The sequence below is a fragment of the Microcebus murinus genome, chromosome 19, assembly GCF_040939455.1.
Source record: "Microcebus murinus isolate Inina chromosome 19, M.murinus_Inina_mat1.0, whole genome shotgun sequence".
NCBI lineage: Eukaryota > Metazoa > Chordata > Mammalia > Primates > Cheirogaleidae > Microcebus > Microcebus murinus.
This window is the reverse complement of record NC_134122.1, coordinates 10,077,191-10,097,785: the sequence shown is the minus strand read 5'-3', so window position 1 is coordinate 10,097,785 and position 20,595 is coordinate 10,077,191. Positions and strand designations below refer to the sequence as shown.

Genomic DNA, 20,595 nt, shown 5'->3' with positions numbered 1-20,595 from the left:
ACTTAAGGTCACACAGCTGGGAAGTGGGCTGAACAGGTCTACAAGTGTGCTCTTCTCATGCCTCCTGTCTTCTCACCTAAGCCTCCAGGCAGACGAGTGAAAAGAGGAAGGGTGTAAGAGCCGAAAGAGCACGGTCAGAAGGGAGTGGACCTGTGCAGTGGCGAGGGGGAAGGCGAGGCAGGCATGAGGCTAAGAGGCTGCTGGCGCTCAGCGGTGACATGGTTTGGATGCAGCCATTACTATTAAGCAACAACGCACTGGTTCAGTTTCGAAGCAGCTCAGGACCTGCCAACAGAGCAATCCCCAACCGCTTCGCAGGTTCAGAATGGGTTTTGTCAGGGTTGATGTTTAGAGGGATGTCACCCTGGTTCTTTGGCTTCTTGCTTGGAAGAATCGCCAGCAGGGCCGGTGTGACAGAGTGATGACAGACACTTAGCACTTCCACACGAGCAGCAGCTTTCATCGTGGGCTTGTCAGCGTAGACTGGAAAGCGAAAGTACGTTTCCTGGCGGGGAAACGGGCCCATCTCCACGAGTGGAGAAGATGCTGGGGTCTTACCACACTTCTACTTCTATGTCTACACTTTATGACATGCTAAATGGTGGGGGGAATATTCATTATTTCTCTGGGGAAAGGGTGGAGAGTTCTTAGAGCTAAGGGTCCTCCCTACTTTCATCCTTATAGGGTAACTTCCAGGGGTTGCCATGACAATAGTAAACTGTCTTGGCACCGGTGGGTGTGGTTTTTACTATGCTAATGTATGTTAATAGGGAAAAATGTAGCCTCTGGACATGAGCGCCTAGCTTCTGCGCATGCTCCTGGCCGGGAAAAGTCCCTAACCTCAAGTTCCTGCTGTTGTGGGTTTGGTTCTAAATGCTCATTGGCCTCCTCATTTTTGCCCCCCTCCTCTTTTCCTGTGGTTAGTGCTGCCAACCTGCACCTGTCCCTAATAAGTTTATCTTACCAAGATATTCCTAGCTTGTTTATTCATGCATCAGCCATTTGAGTGTCTATGCAGCAAGCAGCCTGCTTGGCAAGCAAGACGGTCAAGGTAACTGCCCTCACAGATGAGATAGTCGGGCTGGGAAAGACAAAAGTCATCATAGAATGACAGCTGTAAACATGTCATTAGCAACTGTGCAAAGTGCATTAAGGGACAAGAACAGAATGCTGTGACAAAGAATGAGGGAGACCTAGTTTAGATTGGGAGACTGTGCACGTGTGTAGGGTAAAGCCTCTCCATGGAAGTGTCACAGGCCTTGATGCGCAAATGGGCTTTTGCTCAGCAGAGAGGAGGCATTCTAAGCAGAAGGACCAGCACATGCACAGGGGGAAATCGATTTGTATGTTTCATGAACTGAGAACCAGTTTGGCTGCAAAGTTAGTGGGCGAGAGATAGGAGGGGACATGACCATGCAGGGCATTGAGGCCACCATTAAGACTTTTGCTTCTGTCACTTGTTCCTTTCTTCACATTTCCTGAGACTCCTCCTCTGGGCCAGGTCAAATTTAGGGAATAGGAATAGAGTGGTTATATAGGAATATAGTGGTAATAACAATGGCTAATATTCATTGAGCACTTACCATTTGCTCTTAGAACTAAGTATTATAAGTACATTGACACATGAACTCCTCTAATCCTATGACTTAGATGCTACCATTATTCCCATTTGACAGGTAGGGAAACTGAGGCATGGACAAACTACATAATTTTCAAGATCATACAACCAGTAAGTGGTAGAACCGGGATGACCCAAGCAGTTTGACTCCAAAATCGATAAGCATTTATGCTCATAGCCACTATGTTTCATGTGTGCCTCCTGTCCAAGTTTAGAGAACAGTAGTCCTGGCCATATTAGCCACTCAAACAGAGTTTCAGACATAGGCAGCTAATTTAGAACAGAACTCCCCAGATTTGGCAGATCATAAGAGCTCCCCTGGAGTGCTTCTTAAAAAGATCATTTTTTAAAAAAGATTTTATTCAATAGGTCCAACCTGGAATCTGTATTTTTAACAAGTTTGACAAATGCTGTCTTAGTAACTCAGTGCATCGGCTTTTGAGCTGGACAGATCCTAGTTTGGGTGGCTTGCAGCTTTACTATTTTTCTAGATGTTGTTATTGAACCAAACTGGGGTATGCTTGCCTGCCCTAGCCAAGCCAAACACTTAAGCTGAGAGTTGCAGCAAGAGAAAGGCATTTTTATTGCAAGCTGCCATTGCAAGGAGAAGGAGCAGCTAATGCTTAAAACTTGAACTCCCTGATGGCTTACAAGCGCGGGTTTTTAAAGGCAGGGGTAAATTTCGGGAGGCCCTGGTCCCCAAAAGGGGAGATTTTTGAAGTGGGGTGAGGGATGGAATTGGTGAATTCACAGATTCTTCAATTAATGGAAAGGGGGAGATCTAGAGCAAAGAATGGTGCTCAGAGTTCATTTCCTCAGTTTCCCCTTATCTACAGGTTCTATCTGGTGGGGGTTTCTAAAAACCAGCTCAAGAACGTACGTTAAGATGCCATCTTTCAGTTTCCATAGGGAACCCAAACACCTCCTGTCTGGCTCGCTTGGAGGGCCACTGTTCTCACCTGGTTGCCCCTTCACTTTTCAAGGCTAGCCAGGTGATCAGAACTTCCCCTGAAGGAACTCAAGATTTTCCTTTATTTCCCCTGCTCCATCTCAATGTGCGCCACCTTTGTGCAAGTCGCTTCATCTCTCTGAGCGTCCGTCTCCCCACCTGCTGAAAGTTGCTAATGACAGCATTCCCTCCTAGGGCTGTTGTATGGATTGAGTGAGCTGCATGCAAGGCGCTTAGCGCGGTGCCTGGTGTGTAGCAAGTGAGGATAACAATAGAATGATAGGGATGACTGGGAAGTTCGAGCTGTCCCAAGGTTAAGTGTCACATATCACAGCAGACTCCTGGGAGGACTGTTTTGAGACACGGCCAGGCCCTTTTGATCTTATACTAGAGTTGTCAGGTAAAAAATCAGGACGCCCAGTTAAATTGGAATTTCAGATAATGAAAAAAAAAATTTAGCATAAGTATCTCCCAAATACTGCATGGGATATACTTATACTAAATCAGTCACTGGATTTTTTTTTTTTTTATCTGAAATTCCAACTTAACTGGATGTCTTGTATTTTCCCGTGTTAAATCTGACCACCTTTCCCTGGGGGAAATGACTGACCCCAAAGCCTCAGCCCTTCTGCCCACGTGGGCCCCAGACACGAGGTCGGTCTCCCCGCGCCAGGCGCCCAGGTCGATCCCAGAGGGGCCAGCCGCTCGCGCCTCCTCCCCGCCCAGGCAGCACTAGTGGCGCCCCGAGCGGCCGAGCCCCGCCCCGCCCCGTCCCGCCCCAGGCAGAGGGCGCCTCCCGGAGTCGGGTAGGCCAAACGGTTGGGCAGTGCGGAGTGCCGCTGCTTCCGCCCACGCGGTGTGCGCAGGCAAGGCCAGACGCCCACTCGCCATGTCAGTCGCGGAGGCGGGGGGTGCTTTCCACAGAGCCCGGGGCAGGACCCTGGACGCGTTTCCCGCAGGTACCGCCGGAGCTTCTCCCGGGGAGGGGATTCCGGGGCTGCGGAACCTTCCGCCGGGGGAACCTTCGGCGTCGGCGCGCGCGCGCCTCCAGCCGGGCCCCCTCCGAGGCTGCACCGCGGCGTGGGGACCGCCATGGCTGCATCGCCGCCCGCAGTTAGCGCGCCCAGGGGCGCTGTGGAGGGGCGAGTGCGAGTGGGAGCCTCGCTGGCCGTGACCTAGCTTCCCCGAGAGAAGAGAAGTAAGAGGAAGGCAGGAAAGCGTAACGATAGCTTGGGCTCCGCAGTTAGTCCTGGTTTCCGAGCTTTTGCTTTGGCTGCGTTCCCTCAGCAAGCCGTGGCCTCAGCTTCCTCATCTGTAAAACGGGAATACTAGTGAGGTGATGGGTGGCGCTGGATAAGGCGCTCGGTGCATGTTAAAGGCTGTTATTTTTATCAAGGTGCACCGTAATGCACTTTATACTCCGTAATTACAGTTATTTACTATCATGTGAGTCATTCACCGAAATGTTAACGGTGCCCAGCAAACGGTAGAGAGGGACGGCAGTCTTAGCGTCGTGGTCGAATTAAGTGCTTGGATTTTGGAGTTAATCTGCCTCGCTGTAAAAATGGGCTTGATAATACCTGCCGCATAGGGTTGTTGGAAGCATGGACAGATCAAAGGTATTTCTGTGGCCTAGTGTCAGACACCTGGCTAGATGCTAAGCGAATGTTAGTCCTTGAGTTGTATAAGTCAAGAGTGGGGTTTGTTTCTGGTTCCTTGGTTCCCTTCTGTAGCTCTTTTGCTATCTGGAGTCAAACTGCCTCCCAGGCACTCACCAGCTTTATCACCCCATGGAAGTCATCCCCTATGCCCTGCGCAGTCTGGCCGGTGTCGTCCACATTTCTTCACGCTTGCCACTCTCTCCCTTGCTCAGTTCTCCTGCCACACCGGTTTTTATTTGAACTGCATCAAAAAGGGCCAAGGCCTTATTTTCATGAGAGCCTTGGCACCTACCTTGTCTGCTCCCATGGTGGGGCTGGTGAACCTGGCTCCTTCTCAACCTTCACACCTTATTTTAAGGTTCATTTACTTTCCCCCAGAGACTTTCCCTGGCTGCCCCATCTTAAGTAGATTTCTCCTGTAGTCCTGTGCTAGAACCGTATTTGTTTCCTTTTTTCTGACTCTTGGTGGGGGAATAGCAAGGTTCTGGGAATTTGGGGAAACAGTCTACCGTGGTGCCTTTCTCTACCTACAGTCGGCCTTCTGTATTTGCTGGTTCTGCATCCTCAGAGCCAACCAGCTGCGGATTGAAAATATTTTTTGGGAAAAAATAACATTACAGCAATAAAAAACTAGTGATGATTAAGTATATAGGAGGATATGCATAGGTTATATGCAAACACTATGCCATTTTGTATAAGGATACCATGGATTCTGGTGTCCTTGGGGGTCCTGGATCCAGTCCCCCTCAGATACTGAGGGATGACTGTATTATGGGCAGCTTGCCTTTTTCACTCATGAAGTTTTTGAGATTTATTTGTATCGATATAAATAGCTCTACTTCACTCATTTTCCTGCTGGGCTATATATACTTTATAGTCTGTTGATGGCTATGTTGAATATCTTCCCTCTCATTTCCAAATCTTTCCCCTTCCCCACCATGCCTCAGGGGGTTGACCTCTATGGGCTACATCAGTGGGCTCCTAGCTTTCAGATTTCCCCCTGAGTTCTGCCAGTGGTGAAGCCTGACCTGAGAGATTAGAGGCTGGGGGAAGCCAAAGTCTGCGCATTTATTCCCACAGTGTACTTCCTGTGGGGAAGTTGCCTTGGGCTATCTGTACTCCTCCCCTCAAGGTCACTCCTCTTAAGACGACCTTTTACTCAGACACCCTTTCCATATTTGGGTAACCACTTCCTCCTTTGCTCCCTTGAGGTGTGGGAGTGGCAACGGCTCTGCTTTTCTACCTTTGGAATACTTAACTCTCCCTTGTATTTTCCCTACACCTAACGCATTCCAAGTAATCCTTTTGTAAACCCTCCTTTAAATGATCCTAATTTGAGTATGCGACTGTTTCCTGCAAGGATCCTGACTGATGCAATGGCATTGAGTTTCTGTGTTTTCATGCTGCACAAGTCTCTGTGGAGCCATGGGAGAGTTTCTCCAGGGCATATACCCAGGAGCCAAGTTCCGGGTTGTGGGGTATAATCATCCGCAGCTTTACTAGATATGGTCAAATTGCCTTCCTGAGTGGTTGCACTGATTTATACTCCTGCTGGCAATGTGTGGGAGTTCCCTGTTACTCTGCTGTATCCTTTTTTTTTTTTTTTCCAGTTTGAGAAATACTTATTTCCTATTGCATTCTCTAGTATCTTGCGTGAGGGGAGTCGTTATATGCCCTCAGAGGCTCATAACCTAGGCACAGAGCTTTGGCACAGAAAATAATTCTTGGCAGTTGATGGTCTCTGAGGGCCACGGCAGTGGCTAGACTCAGGATTTTAAGTTTGGTCCTGGGTGACAGTAGGGCTATTAACTGAAAATCAGGGAGTAAGGAGTAGGGTCAGGTTTGAGGAGATGGATTTGAGGTGCCATCAGGAATTCTAAGGCAATCTGTGAGTGCCATTGCGGAGGGGGAGTAGATGGTGTCGCTATAGGAGTCAATGGCATTGCTAAGGGGCAAAGTGTAGCATGGCGGGTGGTGTGTGTGTGTGTGTGTGTGTATAAGCTTAGAACACGCAGGTATTAGGGGCGAGACCAGGCCACATGGAGGGCTCAGTGCAGGAACAACCAGAAATTCTAGAAGATAAAATCAAGAGCTGGCCTTGGCACCAAAGCCAGGAAGGAGGGCTCAGGCAGGGTGGTGCACAGGGTCAGATGTTGCGGAGGTTTAGGGCAATGGAAGCTGAGCAGAGGATGGTGCGTTTGATTGATGGGGGACCTCTTCAGGGGAATAGTTTCCGTGGCGTTGTCGTGGAAAGCCTGGTGCACAGTGTTTAAGGAGTGGATGGGGATGAGGATGTGAAATCAGCAGGGGTAGGGTTCTGTTGGGAGCTGTTTGGTGTTGCAAGGTAGACATAGGATAGTAGCAACTTATGGGAGGAACAATGCTAAAGGAAGGCTTTTTTGGAAAAGGAGAGCCTCAAGTTGAAGGTGTGGAAGTTTCCTAGCCCGTTGGAGCTGCCACAGGGCCACCAGTGGGACCAGAGAACCAGAGAGCACGTCCTCTGGACAGGAATGGGGTTAATGGGGAGAGATTGAGATGATCAATCGACAGGACACCTGCTTTGCTGCGATAGGAAGAGAGAGCATGACCCTGGACTTTTCTTAGCACTCACTAAATCTCGACGTGGGGCTGTGCTTGATCTCCTCTGTGGGCCAGGCAGTCCCAGGAAGCATGCCAGGGGTGGGCCATTTAGCACAGGGTCTTTAGAGGCCCACCCTGAGTGTCAGGCTGAGAACCCCAGTCTTACTGGTTCACTGCACTAAGTGCTGCATCCCAACCCTCTGTGGGTTCCATTGTGCTCATTGACTTTCCCCTGGGTCCTAACTCTCGGTTAGCATCACTGGCCACTTGGACAGGTGCCCTAAGGTACCTACTGCCAGTGTAGGCTCTGTGGGAAGGAATAGCCTCAAGCCAGTGGAGTTGCCCCAAGGGTGGACTCAGAAAGTGAGGGAACTGGCTTTTCCCCTTCTCTTGCCAAAACACACAATGCCCATCAAAGGGGTTCGTTTAACTCATGCAACTATGCCTAAAACCACAGCTCTGTTCTGAAAACCCCCATCCATAATTAGCTGCTTAAACAGTTTGTTTCTCAAGTGAAGCCTGTCAGTCACGCGAAAGAGCTCTTTACTTTAAGACAGTTTCCCCCACCAGCAATTTCCTCCACCAGTGATTGACATGAGTAGCAATGTTCCCATCAACGTCTTCCAATAGTATTAGGTGTGAAGCTTGGTTTCAGTCATCTGTTCCCTGTTAACATAATCTGTTAGGCTCTGTCGACAGATGTTTGTAAAAAATAAATTGTACACGTCTCACCTGAGGAGACGCACATTCCTAAGGCATGTTCAGATAGTCATTCTAATTAGGCAAATTGATAATTATATTGCCTTGACACATATCCTAATTAGGACTACTTTCTCCTAGTAAATAACTGTCTTTGGAGAAGTTTACCTTTTTTTTTTTTAAGAATCTCTGAAAGGGAGACATAATCAAGATAAAATGTGTTTTTAAAATGACTTATATTTAATTATTTTTAGGTCTTGTTTTTCCGGTTCCGTTTGCCACCAGAATATTTTCCCTCTCAGAGAACAGGGCTCTTGGGTGGTATTCTTAAAAAGATTATTTTCCGGGACATTTTAAACCTCTGCAGCTATTTCCTAGGAGCTGACTGTATTCCCTAATCCTGAGTATTTCTTGGTCCTCTCTAGAAACCTCATGTGGCAGAGAATAAATAGAGTCTCAGTGAAAAATAATGCTTTCCATCTCTTGTGGGTCTCACCTTAGAACTTTTCTAGAAATAATACACCTGGAAATGCTTATTCAAGTTTGAACAGTGTTGAAAATAATGTGGTTTAAAAAATTTTAGCAGGATGGTGATGAAGGTGAAATGAATGTTTTTAATTGTGATATATACATTTAGGCCAAACTAGTTCTCTCTCATTTGATGAAATGTGACGAAATAGGACTGTGATGAAATAGGATTTTGCATTATTTGTCACCTCCTCATTGTAATCATCACTCAAGAGGTAAGGTGACCAGCACTTATTATTACGTAAAAAGTTCACTATAATGTTTCCAAAAGACAAATTTATCTATGGCTTTTTAATTTATTGTTTTTTGCTTTTTTATTTTTTAATAACTTTATTGAGGTCTAATTTATATACAATAACATTCATTTTTGTGTCCAGTTAAAGAGTTTTTAGTAAATTCACAGAGTGGTGCAGTCACAGTCTAACTTTAGAGCATCTTCCCCTTCCCAAAAAAGAAGAGTTATACCCACATACAGTCTTCATGTTCCCCTAGCACAAGCAACTACTAATTTACTTTAATGGATTTGCCTTTTCTGGGTGTTTCATATAAATGGGATGCTGTAATATGTGGTCTTTGGTAACTGGTCTCTTTGCCTTAGCAAATTTTTTTTGAGGCTCAGCTCATCCATTTTGTGGCATGAATTTGTACTTTGTTCCTTTTTACTAAATGCTATTCCATTGTATGGATAACCACATTTTGTTAATTCATCCACCCATTGATGAACATTTGAGCATTTTTTTTGGCATTGATGGACATTCACCCATTTGGGCAGTTTTGTCTGTTATGAATAAAACTGCTATGAACAGCCACAAACAAATCTTTGTGTGGACATATATTTTCATTTCTTTTAGGTAGATACCTAGGATTGGAATTGCTTGATCATCTAGTAACTGTTTAACATTGTGAGGAACTACCAAAGTATTTTCCAAAGCAGCTGCACCATTTTGCATTCCCACCAGTAATGTGTATGGTTTCTAGTTTTTCCATATCCTTGCCAACATTTGTTATTATAGGTCTTTATTATTATAGCCATCCAAATACGTGTGAAGTAACATCTCATTGTGGTTTTGATTTGCATTTTCCTAGTGACTAATGATGTTGAGCATCCTTTTGTGTGCTTATTGGCCATTTGTATATCTTTGAAGAAACGTCTATTCAGATTCTTTGCCTATTTTTAAATTGTATTATTTGCCCTTTTATTATTGAGCTATAGGAGTTCTTTATATATTTTGGGTGCAAGTACCTTATCATACACAGGCATACCTCAGAAATACTGCGGGATTGGCTCCAGACCACTGTAATAAAGTGACTATCACAGTAAGGTGATATGAATTTTTTGTTATATTCACACTATAGTGTTGTCTGTTAAGTGTGCAATAAATAGCATTATGTCTAAAAAACAATGTACATACATTAAAAATACTTTATTGCTAAAAAATGCTAGTGGTCATCTGAGCCTTCAGCAAGTCGTAAGCTCATGGAGAGTCTTGCCTACATGTTGATGGCTGCTTACTGATCAGGGTGGTGGTTGCTGAAGTTCGGGATGGCTGTAGCAATTTCTTAAAGTAAGACAACCGTGAAGTTTGCTGCATCGATTATCTCTTCCTTTCACAAAAGATTTCTCTATAGAATGCAATCTGTTTGATAGCATTTCACCCACAGTAGAACTTCTTTCAGAATTGGAGTCAGTTCTTTCAAATCCTGCCATTGCTTTATCAACCAAGTCCATGGATTAGTTGATCCAGTTGATTAGTCAATTCTAAATCCTTTCCTGTCATTTCAACAGTGTTTACAGTGTCGCCAACAGGAGTAGATTCCATCTCAAGGAACCACTTTCTTTGCTCATCCATGAGAAGCAGCTCCTCATCTGTTCAAGTTTGTTCATGAGATTGCAGCAACATCTTCAGGCTCCACTTCTAATCCTAATCTCTTGCTACTCCCACCACATCTGTAGTTCCTTCCTCCACTAAAGCCATGAACCCCTCAAAGTCATCTGTTAATGGAAAAAAAAGCCCAAAGTCTATAAAATAATTTAAAGAGGTTTATTCCAAGCCAATGTCTGTGACCACAGCTGGGGAGCCATACCCAAGAAGCCTTGAGTAAGTGTCCCACAGCAGCTAAGCTACAGTTTGATTTTATACATTTTAGATAGGAATTACAGGTAAAATCATAAATCAATATGTGGAGTGTACATATTGGTTTGGCCAGAAAAGGTGGGACATCTCAAAGCAGGGGCTTACAGGTTATATGTGGTTTTAAAGATTCTTTGATTTGTAGTTGGTTAAAGAAATAAAGCTTTGTCTAAAGGCTTGGAATGTTTTAACATAAGGAATTATGTTAATCAAAGACAAGCCACAATATATGTCTCAAGTGATCTGTTAAGCAAATTGATGGTCTGTAGGTGTGATTAACCTTTCCCTTGCATGGCCTTAGGTCCTGTTAATAATTTAGTAACTTATTGTCATAAAGAGTCTATTTGGTCAGTCTTACCTCTTTTAACATTAAGGATGGTCAGTTGTTATCCAACTACAAAAGGGAGGGGGCATAACAGGGCATGTCTGACCTTTCTTCCCTTTATGGCCAGGAACTCAGTCCAAGAAGGGATCCATTCTTGGTGGTGGGGAGGGGTCTTAGAATTTTAGCCTTAGGATTTTATTTTTACTTTACATGTCCATTAGGGTTGGAATTAACTTCTTCCAAACTCCTGTTAATTATTGATATTTTGACCTCCTTCCATGAATCATACATGTTCTTAATGGCATCTAGAATGGTGAATCCTTTCCAGAAGGTTTCCAGTTTATTTTGCACACATCCATTAGAGGAATTACCATTTGTGGCAGCTATAGCCGTGTGAAAGGTATTTCAGCTATAGCCGTGTGAAAGGTATTTCTTAAATAGTTGGGCTTAGAAGTCAAAATGACTTCTTGATCCATGGGTTACAGAATGAATGTTATCTTATCAGGCATGAAAACAACATTCATCTTGTACATCTCCACCAGAGCTCTTGGGTAACTAGGTGCATTGTCAATGACAGTGATATTTTTGAAAGGAATCTTTTTTTCTGATCAGTAGGTGTCAACAGTGGGCTTGAAATATTTAGTAAACCATGCTGTAAGCATGTACTGTCATCTGGGCTTTGTCCATTTATAGAGCATGAGCAGAATAGATTTAGCATAATTCTGAAGGGACCTAGGATTTTTGGAATGGTACATAAGCATTGGCTTCCACTTAAGGTCACTGCCTGTATTAGCTCTCAAAAGAGAGCCTGTCCTTTGTAGCTTTGAAGTCAGTCATTGATTTCTCCTCTCTATGAAAGTCCTAGATGGCATATTCCTATAGGAGGCTGTTTTGTGTACATTGAAGATCTGTTGTTTGGTGTAGCCACCTTCATCAATAATCTTAGCTAGATCTAGATAACTTGCCGCAGCTTCTACATCAGCACTTCCTGCTTCACCTTGCACTTTTTATGTCATGGAGATGGCTTCTTAAGCCTCATGAAGGAACCTCTTCGAGCTTCAAACTTTTCTTCTGCAGCTTCCTCACCTCTCTCAGGCTGCAGAAAATTGAATAGAGTTAGGGCCTTGCCCTGCATTGGGTTTTAGCTTAAGGGAATGTTGTGACTGGTTTTAATCTTCTATGCAGACCACTCAAACTTTCTCCCTGTCAGCAGTGAGGCTGTTTTGCTTTCTTATCATGGCATGTTCACTGGAGTAGCACTTTTCATTTCTTTTAATAACTTTTCCTTTGCATTCACAACTTGGCTAACTGTTTGGCGTGAGAACCCTAGCTTTTGGCTTTCAACATGCCTTCCTTACATTTCTAGCTTTCTATTTAAAGTAAAAGACGTGTGACTCTTTCTTTCACTTGAACACTTAGAGGCCATTGTAGGGTTATTAATTGACCTGATTTCAATATTGTTGTGTCTCAGGGAATAGAGAGACCCTAAGAGAGGGAGAGAGGTGGGAGAACGGCTTGGTCCATGGAACAGTCAGAACATGCGTAACATTTATCAGTTAAGTTTACCGTTTTATGTAGGCATGGTTCATGACCCCCCAAAGCAATTACAGTGATAGCATCAAAGATCACAGATCACCGTAACAGATATAATAATAATGAAAAAGTTTGAGATATTGTAAGAATTACCAAAACGTGACACATAGGCTCAATGAAGCTTGTACCATTGGCAAAATGGTGCTAATAGACTTAACATGACAGAGTTGCCATGAGCCATCAATTTGTAAAAAGCACAATATGTGCGAAGTACAATAAAACAAGGTATGCCTGTACATCATTGCAAATATCTTCTCTCATTCTGTAAATTGTCTTTTCACTTTCTTGATGTGGTATTATTTGTGGCACCAAAGTTTGAAATTTTTATGGAGTCCGGTTGACCAACTTATTCTATCACTGTAGATTTTGATGTCATATTTAAGAAATCTTTGCCTAACTAAAAATCATAAAGATGTACGGTTTTCTTCCAATATTTTTTTATAGTTTGAGTTATTCTTACCTTTAGGACTAGGCATATTCAAATTAATTTTTATGTATAATGTGGTATGAGGGTCTAATACTAGAAAATTTCTATGGTTATTTTTTAACTGTAGTGGAAGCCTCATAGTCAATAATGAATGGAATTATTGGTCAAAATAGAATGGAATCATAAAAAATTACATATTCTTGTAACATTTTATTGTAAACCATAAATGTACATTTATTTACCAATCTTTTGAGGTCGGGCCAAGGCCTTGTCTTGGAGCATGTGTTTACAGACGGGCCGGCTGTATAACCTTTTCTCCATAAACAACACCCATTATGAATCTTTTCCAATTTGGGTTTTTTCCAGCAGAGCAGTCAGTTAAAAGCCACTTGGATCAACATTCAACCACGGGAAATAAAAAGGAAAAAAAAATCACTTGGAAAGCACTGTGATTGAAGAATTCTAGGTTTAGGATTTTTTCTTCCAATATTTTATGCTTCTCTCCCAATAGGTAATTCAAATGTACAGTATTTTCACCAGCTCCTCTTAATTGAGTCTTCCCAGAGCATTTATGTTAGTTTTACTGGGAACAGCTCTTTTTACATTCATATTTCTTGGGTTTATACATTTTATTAAATTAGTTGATTTAAAAATAAGTGCTAGCATGAACAGACTTGAAGGCAGCTCTCAGTGGGCATGTGGTGAGCAAAGTCCTCAAGGGCTGGGCGCGGGGGCGTGCAGGGTGCAGAAGGGCGGAGCGTGGCTGGGTGGCCTCAGGTGCCTGTCATAGAGGGTGCAGAGCATGTCGGTGAAACCTTCTAGTCGCTCTAGGGGAGGTCTGTCTGTTGGGAGAGTGTCTTTGTGGAGAGGCCTAATTGACAACTTTTATACTTGTGCACTGTGTGATTTTTAACTTTTGCCAAACCCTGCAGTGAGGAAGGAGGTGGGCTGTGGCCATTGGAGATTGCAGAAGTTCTAGAGCTGCTGCCACTTAGTTCTTAGAACCAAGTCTTATGTGTATGGAAATATTTGTGGAGGGAAAGAACATTCAAACTCCCGAGTAACATTGTTTGAAAAAGAAAAAGATCAAAACCAAATTGCAGCAAAACCTCAGGTCCGCATTTGTGAAATGAAGGTAGACTACTGGCTAGATCTGCTTTAAGGTGCAGCTGTGATGATGTGTACACTGACTTTGATGTGTGTTGGCTTTGTCTGCTGAACATCATTTGGACACTGTGGTGATTGTAGGTCTCCAAACTACAGGGCAGATTCAGAAGAGGAGTCTGCTCTCCTGGCCCCCAGCCCTTTGGCTGGCAAACAGACCACACTGGAATGGACAGAGCTGCTTCCTCAGCTTTCCCCTGACTTACCTGTTCAACCAGAAGCCTGGGAGTCATTCCTGACCTCCACTTCTCCCCTTACCCTCCACCTCCAAACTGTCCCCGGTCCTGGGCATTCAACCTCCAGAGCACACCTTGGTTTTGCCCACCTCTGTCTTTTCTAACTCACACCACTGTGGCCCTGGCCACCACCATCTCTCACCTGGATGGTCCCAGCAGCCGCTGCATCCACACTTGCCCCTCCAGTCCATCCCCTGAGCAGCATTCAGAGGGATCTCTTTGAGAAAACAAAAGAAGGGCCATCCCCCCTTGACATAGCTTTTCCTTGTCCATCTCTTTTTTTCTCCCTAACACCTTCTCATTCTTCAGGTTGCAGTTTAAAAGAAGCCTGTGCTGATTGTCCCATTCTAAATTAGATCCCCTGCCATTCACTTTCACCCTTTCTTTTCCTTTATGACTCTTAATCACTCTTGATCATTGTGCGTTTCTTCTTGTAACTTTGTTTTTCTACCTCTAGACTATAGATTCCTGGAGGGCTTCCAGACCTAGGACAGTGTCTGGCAGTAGTGGACAGTCAGTGGCCATTTGATATTGAGTAAACGATGACTGTGAATGAATACAGCTACCCCCGGGTCCCCTGTGTGTCTCCGCCCAACCCACTGCTCACACACACCATGGAATCTCTGGACAAAGCAGAGCTGAAAGCAAGGTATTGAACAAACCAGTAGAACTCCTCGCATGACACGCCAGGTGGCTGTGCAGTTTGTGTGCCACTCAAGGGCATCTTCTCGGGGAGGTTTTGCTCACCAGGTGGCTGCCCTCTCATGGAGCTGCATCTTTTTGATGAAAGAGTTACCAACTCTCATCACATCTGGGCCTTCTGTTTGCCTGGCCTTGTGCCTGCAAGGCTGCATCTGTCCAGAGAAGGCGCCTTTTTCCAGCTCTCTCTGAAGTGCTGCCGGGCTCAGCAGCTGCCTCCTCTTTTGGCAAAGGAACATGGGGAACAGGGAAGGTCACAGCAAACATCAACCCAAAATGGGCAAACCCGAAGTGGAGTTCTGCTCTTGAAAAGTGAGGGAGGTTCTGGAAATATCTTTTTCCACCTTTCAACTTTCTTTTCCAGCATTGGCCAAAGCCAGTGATGCTGAAAGCTGCCTGGCCAAGAAGCCCCAGCCCATCTGCTCCCTTGCTTCTCTGAAGGGTTGCAAATAAAGATTTTGGCAGGACGCCAAGTGTGGCAGCCAAGCCATGACTCAGGAGCTTTTGTGTGTCTCAGAAATTACCTCTTAGATGCATTTAGGCCAAGAAAAGAAAAGTTGGGTAAATTCACTTTGGTACAGGTTGAGCATCCCTGATCCAAAAATCCAGATTCCGAAATGCTCCAAGATCAGAAAGTGACTGCCGACGTGATGCTCAAAGGTCGTGTCCAAAGGAAATGTTCCAAGGAGCATTTGGGATTTCAGATATTCAGGTTAGGGATGCTCAATCAATTTGTATATGCAGACGTTCCAAAATCTGAAAACATCTGCCATCTGAAACACTTCTGGTCCCAAGCATTTCAGTTAAGGTGTACTTGGCCTGGCCTTACGACAAGTAATTTGGAGACTCTGAGGAAATTGTTGTCACAGCTAATTAATCATTTGGGTGGGAAACAGGGTCCTGAAGGACACTATTTTTTTTTTAGCAGCTCTTCATATAAACTACACTTCATCCTTTTAGGGTGTATGATTCAGTGACATTTAGTATATTCACAGAGGTGTGCAACCATCACCACAATCAATTTTAGAACATTTTCATGACACCAACAAGAAACTCTGCACCCCTTGGCTGTTACCCTCATCCCCTAAGCATCCACTATAAAGGACACTATTATCTGCTGCATTAAGTTCTGGCAGCTTTACAGTTGGGGACATTTAGATTGTTAAACCAGAAAGAGTCCCAAAGTGGTGAATATTGTTTAGTTGCTATTTTTTGGTTTTTTTTCTTTTTAACCACTAAAATAAGATTAGTCCCCAGAGAAGATGAAGGGTATTGCTGAAGACATTTAGATTGTGATTCACTGTGCAGATTGCTATTGTGAGAAACTGCAAAAATTGCATTTTGTTGGCATTTGCTCTTTAGCCAGAAAGCCTCCAGGCAGCTGTAAAGCTACCCATCTCTGCTGCTTTATAACCAGAGCAACATCCACAGCACATAAAGGAAAAGATGTTAAGACTGAAGCCTGTAAATATGTATGTCTCTCTCACCATGTGTTTTCTGAACCTCTCTGTGTGCTGTGGGAACAGCAGCCTTGCCTCTGCTAAGACAAGGGCAAGGGTTCCCTGCATGGTAGTCATGGTAACAGTAGCTCACATTTGACCACTGACTCCGTGCCTGGTTCAAATGCTTTGCATATATTAACTCCTTAAGTCTTTACAACAACTCTTTTGATGTAGGTGTGTTATTCCTACTTTACAGATAAGGAAACTGAGGCCCAGAGAGGTTAAGGAACTTGCATCATGTCACATGGTTGGTAAGGAATGGAAATGGGATGTGAACTTGGGCACTCAAGCTTTGGAGTCTGGGCTACACTGGGACTGGTTAAGGGTTTCAGGGGATGGAGGCCCAAAGTCATCCTGTATGTCCTGGTATGGTCTGTCCCCTGCTTCCTGCTCCAGCCTTAGGGTCTAGGATCTTGCCGTACCCCCCCTCCCCCCGCTTGAGCCACCCACTGGTCATTCTGTCTTCTGATCACCCTGATTACCTCTGCAATAGTACCTAGCACAATGTGTAATTAAGTTATATGCTTGTTTCTTGTGTAGTTCCTCCATGGTTCTATAAAGTCCTAAGGAGTGGGACCAACCAGTTGAACGCCCGGTGACTGGCATGGCCCCTGTCATAGAGAAGGTGCTCAGAACATACTTACTTGAATGAGTGTAGGAGACCAAGTTGCATCTGCTTGTGGGGGTCAAGGGGACAGGCTTATATGGTGGAGGTGGCATTTGACCTGCACTGGGCTGGGTAGATGGGATTGCAGCAGGAAGAATTGGTAGAATGGAGAACACACCCAGAGAAAGTGGGGTGAGGTGGGGGGACAGTATGGGGTGTGTTGGGGGAGCAGGTAGCGGTCTGTCTTGGAGAGATCCTGTGGTTTGGCTTGAGCAGGGTTTTTCAACCTCAGCATTATCGACATTACGGACTGGATGATTCTCTGTTGTGGGGCCCTGCCCTGTATGTTGTGGGATGTTTAGCAGCGTCCCTGGCCTGTATCCACTGGATTCCAGTAACACCATCCACTTCCCAGTGGGACACCAAAAATGTCCCCAGACATTGTCAAATGTCAGAATCATCCCTGGCTAACAGGACTAGTGCCACCAGTTGGTCTAGTGGGCCCAGTGATAGATTTAGCTAGATTTAGCTGGAAAAGCTTTGGGCTCATTTAGCCCCGAGTGCCAGAATGAGCAGGAATCCATTGACATCTTCACTTATCTCTTCACCAAATATTTGCTGATGCCTCCTGAGTGCCAGGACTGAGTGACACAAGCTGACGATATGCTGGAAAGGGAAAGCAAACAGGGGCCTTCCCTGGAGCTTCAAGGATAGTGGCCCTTTAGGCAGGGATTTGATGAATTGGGTCAGGGTTTAGGAAGAGACAGTGGCAGGACTGTCCGAGATGGACTGGAGTTGGGGAGCTGCAGGGAGCTGTCCTCACAGCCCCCTGCTCCCCAGGTGGGAATGGTGGGGATGTGGCCCAAGAGGAGTGTGGTAGCAGGACAGGAAGGCAAGGCCACTACAGGGGATGTTGTAGTCATGGAATGCCAAGACCTGGCCGGCCACCTGTATGCAGTGACTCACAATCCTAAGGTCTATAGGTTGGTGGTCTAGGGATGTTGGTGGCAAAATTAGGGACATCTGGAGAAGGAGCCAGTCTGTTTTTGTTTGCGTTTGATTGATTGATTGATCGATTGAGACAGGGTCACGTTGCCCGGGCTAGAGTACAGTACCGTCATCATAGTTCACTGCAGCCTCGAACTCCTGGGCTTAAGCAATCCTCCTGCCTCAGCCTCCTACGTAGCTGGAGGCTACCTTGCCCAGTCAGTTCTTTTTATTTTTTGTAGAGACAAAGTCTCACTATGTTGTTCAGGCTGGTCTCAAACTCTTGGCCTCAAGCGATCCTCCGACTTTGGTTGGCCTCCCGAAGTGCTGGGATTATAGGCATGAGCCATCATGCCCAGCCTGGAGGAGGAGCTGGTCTTGAAGGAAAGATGATGACTTTGCCTATGAAAGCAATGAATTTAATGTACTGATGGGACAGGCTGGGAGCTTGGAGATGTCCAGAAAAACAAACATACTGATACTTCGTCGTACTCATTTTTAAGTTAATGTCATGGTTTTCTAGTCAAGTAGAGAAATGCAACCTCTTTCTATTTCCAATTTATGTATTGTTTTGATCCAGGTAAATTACCAGGAGCTAAAACCTTGAATTCTTAAATGTTTGAACAATGTAATAACTGATGTTGCAGTGATAAGAGCCTTGCTGATCACACTGCTTGACCAGTATCTTTTTATCTCTGTCTTCCAAAAGGCAAACTGGATTTAGAAAATGTGACTTTTCTTTATGAAAATTAAGTTAAGGTAGCTATTTATCATTCTATTCTACCTTGAATTATTTGAGTCTGTATGCAGGTTTAGCACATGGTGAGAGCACAAAGTATTATAGTATTAGGTATTACTTAATGGCATGGCTCACCTCCACCCCCAGGCCTTTTCTAGTTGGATGATGAAAAACTGATTCATTTGCTGTTGGGAGTGCATTTATTATAGTTAGTCATTGATTAACTGGTAATAGCGAAAGGATCAATGAAATTTCTAATTCCCAGTATATATTAAAAAGTCAGCTTTCATTAGTAATTGACAAATATGCCCAAAAGGTATAATAAAAATGAGAGAGGAAATATATTGGCAGAGGCAAATCCAAGAAAACATTTAGTTCGTGATATTAAAAGTGCAGCTGCAAAAAGCAATTGCAATTTGAATATCTGTCTTTCAGGCAGGATATTGGCACATAAACAGAGTCTCATAGGAAAGATTAATGGTGAGGCATTGTGTGAATTTTTACAGGTTTTTAAGATTCTTCTCTATATGCAATTGCTTTGCACCCAAAAATGTTTAAACAGAAAACTCACAGGCCTTTTCTGCCCATAGTTTAATACCACCCCAAATTCACTATCCCTCAGTTTTTAAATATGATTTGACAGTGTCTTATCAATTAACTGAAATTAGGAAGTGTCCAGATCTTGTTACTCTCTATACAATAAATGAATCTGATTTCCAAGGCCAGTTTTTCCTTTGAATGTATTTCAAAATTACTTTTAAAATTTGATTTAGAAAATTATGGTAACTCCTTTTTTTCAGGCTTGTCCTTTGGACAGAGATAGGCACTCCTAGCTGGCTACATCTTCTCTAAAATAATCTCACCTGTGTAATCACCTGACCTGAAATTGGACCTTCTGTGGTCGAATAAGCAAAGTTGGGGCCTAGTTTGCCCCTGAGCCTTTGTAGATCTCGATCAGTTCATTTGCCTTTGCTGGGTCTCCAGCCAGTTTTCATGTTGTGAGCTGCCATATTGGAGAGGCCCTCATGGCAAGGACCTGAGGGTGGCCTCCAGCTAATGGCCAGCAAGAAACTGAGCCCTCAGCCCTGTAATGCACAAGGAGCCGAATCCTGCCAACAACTATGTAGGTGAGCTTGGAAGCAGATCCTGCCCTATGTGAGTCTTCAGACAAGACCTCAGGGTTGACCAACCCTTTGATTGCAGCTTGTTTATTCCCAGGGGACTAAGCCATGCCAGACTCCCACAGAGACTACGAGATAATAAATGGTGGGTTGTTTTAAGCTGCTACATTTGTGGTAATTGGTTGTATAGCAGTAGATAGCTAAATTACCATCTCTTTGAATTTGTTTAAAAAAAAAATCAACATAGAAAAAGTTAAATTCATTGTGGACATTCTTATTTGTAGCAGATGTAGGTGTTTTAGTTAAATAAATGTATGAATTACTGAGTATTAACACTAAATACCCTAAAGGCATTATCCAGAGCTTTGTGTTAAATGTTTGAAAAGATTATAGTCTTGTTTTGGTACCATCTGGACCAGAAATGAGACCTTAATTTAATGAACTTACTTTTGTTTTTTCTCTCTAAAAGTACTTTGTCTTGAAATTCAATTTTGGCCTTATCATAGTTATTAATTAGGGCCCCTAACTGGGTGGTTCTTCTTTTTTTTTTTTTTCTTTTTTGAGACAGAGTCTCTCTCTGTCACCCAGGCTGGAGTGCAGTGGTGTCATCATAGCTCACTGCAACCTCAAACTCCTGCCTCAGCCTCCTCCCAAGTAGCTACCACGCCTGGCTAATTTTTTCTATTTTTAGTAGAGATGGGGTCTTGCTCTTGCTCAAGGTGGTCTCGAACTCCTCCTGAGCTTGAGCAATTCTCCTGCCTCAGCCTTCCAAAGTGCTAGGATTACAGGTGTGAGCCACTGTGCCTGGCCCCTGACTGGGTTCTTTTATCAGTTTTGGAAGAAAAATACATACCTCTCTGCTGTGCTTTTGAAAACACATGTGTGGGCTGTACATATATGTCCTCATGGGTGGTTTCATTGTACACCACGAAGTCATGGAAAGTCTAGTGTTAGAACTCACTAATTAATAATGAATTTCCTGATTAAGTTCTTGCGTTTCAAAGAATCTTGACTTGGTGTTGAAAGAC

General features: G+C 44.1%; 1 protein-coding gene across 4 annotated transcripts in view; it reads left to right on the top strand.

Annotated features, from left to right (window-relative positions):
* Positions 1 to 3,333: 3,333 nt before the first annotated feature.
* The window catches only part of CPPED1 (calcineurin like phosphoesterase domain containing 1), a 103,547-nt gene continuing 86,285 nt past the window's right edge, over positions 3,334 to 20,595 (top strand). For 3 of the 4 annotated variants that reach the window (XM_020281315.2, XM_020281312.2, XM_075995118.1), the window contains exon 1: positions 3,334 to 3,526. In XM_020281315.2, coding sequence (XP_020136904.1) covers positions 3,457 to 3,526 — 70 coding nt within the window. In that variant the 5' untranslated portion in view covers positions 3,334 to 3,456. Of the gene's footprint in view, positions 3,527 to 3,641; positions 3,766 to 20,595 lie in introns of those variants that run through there. The other variant, XM_020281313.2, reaches the window with a different exon arrangement.